The sequence below is a fragment of the Montipora foliosa genome, chromosome 9 (genome assembly GCF_036669935.1).
Source record: "Montipora foliosa isolate CH-2021 chromosome 9, ASM3666993v2, whole genome shotgun sequence".
Taxonomy (NCBI): Eukaryota; Metazoa; Cnidaria; class Anthozoa; order Scleractinia; family Acroporidae; genus Montipora; species Montipora foliosa.
This window is the reverse complement of record NC_090877.1, coordinates 48,742,142-48,747,141: the sequence shown is the minus strand read 5'-3', so window position 1 is coordinate 48,747,141 and position 5,000 is coordinate 48,742,142. Positions and strand designations below refer to the sequence as shown.

General features: G+C 40.3%; 1 protein-coding gene across 1 annotated transcript in view; it reads left to right on the top strand.

The window, feature by feature from the left end:
* Positions 1-5,000, top strand: part of LOC137969411 (TBC1 domain family member 16-like) — a 12,599-nt gene that overhangs the window by 1,786 nt on the left and 5,813 nt on the right. Inside the window, exon 2 of the mRNA XM_068815630.1 lies at positions 2,129-2,277. Coding sequence (XP_068671731.1) covers positions 2,129-2,277 — 149 coding nt within the window. The remainder of the gene's footprint in view (positions 1-2,128; positions 2,278-5,000) is intronic.

Below are 5,000 nucleotides of genomic sequence, written 5' to 3'. Positions count from 1 at the left end.
GATACGCAAAAGAAGCTTTAGCAGTATTAAATTGCAAACCCATTGCAATTTTTCACAGTTTGAGCAAGTCAAGCTTAAACCCTTGGCTTTGCCTTCGCATCAGTCATCTCAACAACTTGCTGAAGACTTTAATGACTTTTTCATCAACAAGATCTCTGATATCCGCGCTGGTCTTAACAACACCGAGGCAGCCTTTGTGGAGGGCAGGGAGCTTTCGTGTCACTTTACGGATTTTGAGATACCTTCTCACACGTATATCGTAGGAGTCTTGGGTTCACTCACCCCTAAGACTTGTGATCTCGACCCAATCCCTACATCTGTACTGAAGCAGCATGTGCTTGAGCTAGCGCCTATTATTGCTAGGATCGTGAGTGCATCACTGGCCTCTGGTGAGTTTCCGACTTCACTCAAGACGTCGATCGTTCGTCCGAAACTTAAGAAACCAGACCTTGATTCGGAAATTTATCAGAATTATCGACCTATTGCAAACATCTCGTTCATGAGTAAAGTCATAGAAAAGTCTGTTGCCATCCAGACCTACAGCTACCTCAACAATAATGCCTTATTTCCGTCACTTCAGTCAGCTTACCGTGCACACCATTCCACCGAGACTGCACTTCTACGAGTCACTAATGACATTTTGAAGGCTCTTGATTCTCGCAATGATGTCATTTTAATATTCCTCGATCTTTCGGCAGCATTTGACACCCTAGACCATGATATATTACTATCCCGTCTCCATTTGTACTTCGGATTTAAAGGAATCGCTTTGAATTGGTTCACTTCTTACCTTCGAGGACACACACAAAGAGTAAATATTGCTGGATCTTCTTCTTCACCTAGAAACCTTCACTATGGTGTACCACGAGGATCCATTTTGGGACCGTTACTATTTACACTATACATAGCTCCACTCCAAGACGTTATAGCAACCTTCAATCTTCAATGTATGTTTTACGCTGATGATACGCAGCTTTATATTGCAGTGAAACCATCAACACCTGAATTGGCTATTGACTCTCTGTCTACTTGTATTAAAGCTGTCTTTGACTGGAATACATGTAATACGCTACAGACTAATCGTGAAAAAACAGAGGTCTTGCGTTTAACATCTCGATTTGTGAAAAGTCCCTCACTAGGACCTTAGTTCATGGTTGCTGGAGTCCCTGTGGACATTACATCAAAGACCCGAAACCTTGGAGTTATCATGGACGCTAATTTCACCTTATCCAGCCATATCAATGATCTTTGTAAAAAAGATGGCCGCATTCGGAAGTATCTACCTCCGGACCCACTTAAGCGATTGGTAAATTCACTTGTTATTTCGCATCTAGACTATTTTCGCATCTAGACTATTGTAACAGTCTCCTATATGGTCTGCCCTCTTACAAACTCGCTAAGCTACAAAGAGTTCAGAATACTGCAGCTAGGCTGATTGTAGGAGCTCGTCGATCTGACCATATGACCCCTATTTTGAGGGATCTCCACTGGTTGCCTATACCTGCCAGACTGGAATTTAAGATCCTGCTTCTTACGTTTAAGTTTCTCCACAATCAAGGTCCATCTTACCTCCGTGAGCTACTCAAGTTTCGGAATCCTTCACGGACACTTCGCTCCTCCAAGCAATCCTTACTTCAGAACTCGTACCGCCCTAATACCCTCTACTATGGTGAGAGGGCCTTTGCCTTCGCTGCTCCTAAACTGTGGAACTCTATACCTGAGCATATTAAGTCAGCCTCGTCTCTGTCAACTTTTAAAATGGCACTTAAAACTTACCTTTTTCGTCGCCACCTCCTTGATGACCAATGATACCTTTGTAGCTTGTGTTTTAATTTTTAATTAGTGTGGTTATTACTAATTTGCTATTGTTATTATTGTTATTATTTATTGTAAGCGCGTTGAGATTTTTTAAATGCGCACCAAGAACGTTTTTATTATTATTAACATGTAATTACAGTAACTCTAAAATTAATTCAGATTGGCCCACTGCACTGTTTTTCCTTAATGTAGCAAGAGTGCTGATAATTGGACAGTCAATTAAAATCTAGTGTGTCTATTTATTTGTTGCTTGTTCTCATCCCTTGAAATTCATCAATATATAATTTTTGTTTATGTGTTGGATAATTAGGCAACCTTCTTTGGTGGTCTGAGTCCTGAGGTCAGAAAAGAAGCCTGGAAATTTCTGCTGCATTACTTCCCATTTGTTTCAACTGCTCAGGAGAGAGAATTGCTGAAAAAAGAGAAGGAAACACAGTACATGGAAATAGAGCTATCACGGTAAATATTAACAATACTAATTCCTTATATTACCTCAATTTTGGTACATGCTAGCGTGTAGGATTTAATTATACTTAAAACAGAAGTTGTTTTGGTCATTATACATATTAATCCTTTGTAAAGAATTTTCTGTCGCATCTTGAAGGAACCAATAGTTCCATCCTTGTTAACGACCTGAAATATCCAGTTGGTAATTGTGAAAAACAGCTCGTGACCTCCACTGACAGTCGACCAACTGTTAGCCAACTGTCGGCCGACGGCTTTATTTATTTTTTGCTGAAAAGATAACTGCTTTTAGGCCATCTGTTGGTCAACTGTTGGCCAACTGTCAGTAATCTGTTGGTAGAATGTCGGTGACTTTAGGGCGATTATTGCCTTGAGAAATTTATGATTTGCAATCCCTGATAGTTGTATCAAAATGGATATTGATACCTCATTATTAATGTAATCTAGGTGACCATAGTGTAGGGATCAGAGAGTCTGGCAGCTAGCATTATTTTGCTATTAGCAACAGACTTTGCATTGTTGTAACCAAGGTGCAAAAAATATATATATATACATACCGTAGTTATTTGGTTATAAGGCGCACGGTTTTTTCAAGAAAAATCTGTCTTTGGGTGGCAAGTTAGTGCTAAAATTGGGGTGCGTCTTATAGCCAAGTATTTTCGCGAATCAAAATCTTAAGATCACAATTTGAGAAGAACTTGCAGTTTAAACAACACAAGAAAAGGACACTAGTTGTCTATTAAAAGAGAATAGTGCTTTTAGAGACCTTTATAACACTAAACTTCAAGAGAAAAGCAAACACACGGAAATTTGCATACGTCCTTAAGAACACGTGCTCAGTAACGTGATACCCGTGACAACAATACAATCGTTCGAACAAACTTGTTTTGAATATTCCAAGAATCGTGTTTGTCGCTCGCATGAAAAGTTTCTTCTCTGAACAAACAGTGCGGAGATAAAACATACCTTCTTCGTTCATCCAGGCTTTCTTGTGCACTGAAATTTGCATCCTTGGTGGCGTGTTGATATTCAGCTGTCGAACACCTTTGAATGACAGTTAATGACTTGCCGTGGGAGTTTTTGCGCTGTTCGCTTTCGCTTGAAGTCTGAAGTCTGAACTCTGACTATTTATTAAGTCGGAAGGTTCAAATAAACGTGTATGCGTTGTATGTTTATCATTTCAGGCTTTTGTTTTTACGTATATCATTAAATGCGTGCCTTTTTCACTCTGTTTACGTTAACAAAAAGAGTTCGCATGCTAATTGTGTAAGGATAATTGTTCTCAAATTCATCACATCCTTTTGATAACTCTCAATTTTTTGGTGCGTCTTATAACCGAGTGTTTTCACGTAATTTTCAGTTTGAGAACTTAGCTTGATTAAACTGCTAAGTTTGGGGTGCGTCTTATAACCGAGTGCGCCTTATAACCGAATAACTACGGTATATACATACATATACATATACATATACATATACACGTGTATACTGATGTAGTACACAACTTGTACAGCCAATCATGTACATAATTATGTCAATGTAAAGTAACAATGTCACATTATTCTCTCCTGCATACTATTCAAGTAGAGTGCCTCAGTCAAAAGCTATCTCAACATTATTGACAGGTATCTTACACAAAGAATCCGGTCTGCCCAATCCCCTCCTAGATAACTGGCCCCTAAAGTCACTATTTGCCGGCATTCTGCGTGCTCTCCCCTTACATCCTTTTGTGCTTGCATTGTCCCATGCGTCACACCCCAAATTTGACCCCTCTAAGCAGCTTACCAGGGTGGACTTCAATTTTTTTAGTTGGGGTACCCGTGTTTCTATTCGCTGGAGTAAAACTATTCAGTTTAGGGAAGGGGTGGTTGACTTACCCTGCATTCCTCACAGCAGGTTATGCCCAACCCTGGCTGCCACACATCCTTAAATGGTTTTACTCATTCCTCAAACCCGAGAAGTAAGGCTTTTGCATAGGGAGACAACAGTTCGCCTCGTCTCTAGATTTCCCCATACACCACGTTTCTCACTAAGCTGGGTACTCACCTCACCCTTATTGGCATCGACCCCAAAGCGTAATGCTGGTCATTTTATCTTTTTTTTTTTTTTTTTTTTGGGGGGGGGGGGGGGTACTTCTTTTCATATCAAGCCAGTATTACCCTCGAGCTTATCAAAGCACTTCAAGGCTGCTGCGTAAGAAATTTTCCAGGGACCCTTCGGGCTTCCAACATTAAAAGTTAGTTGCCTGAGTCATTTTTTCTAGAGCGTAGAATTAATTAATTCCAGCTGGGATCATATTTACGAGAAAGTGAGGATGAATCAAGTAAGGTGCCACTTCGGGCTACTTGTTTAGAAATTTGGTCACCCACGCTCGCAAATAAGGTGCCCCAGGTGACCGGGCGACCGTTAGGCAGCAAACTTGCACTTGGGCAATGGCGATGAGATACTATCCTCATATACCCCATCATCTTTTCAACGTGGTGCTAAGACCCTTTCCATACGGTTAGGAACTGCTGACGTCCTCTGTAAAGCCATTCTCACTCCCAACCACCACACTTAACATCATTTCAGTTCACTAAGAAGGTTAGGGTTAGGGTTAACATCATTAGGGTTAACATCATTTCAATTCACTGTCCTCTCTTCACAACCCCTAATAGTTGTGTCGAAAGATAAAATGAACCTCTTAATAGTTTCAGACATTAATGGCTCTTTTCTATTAG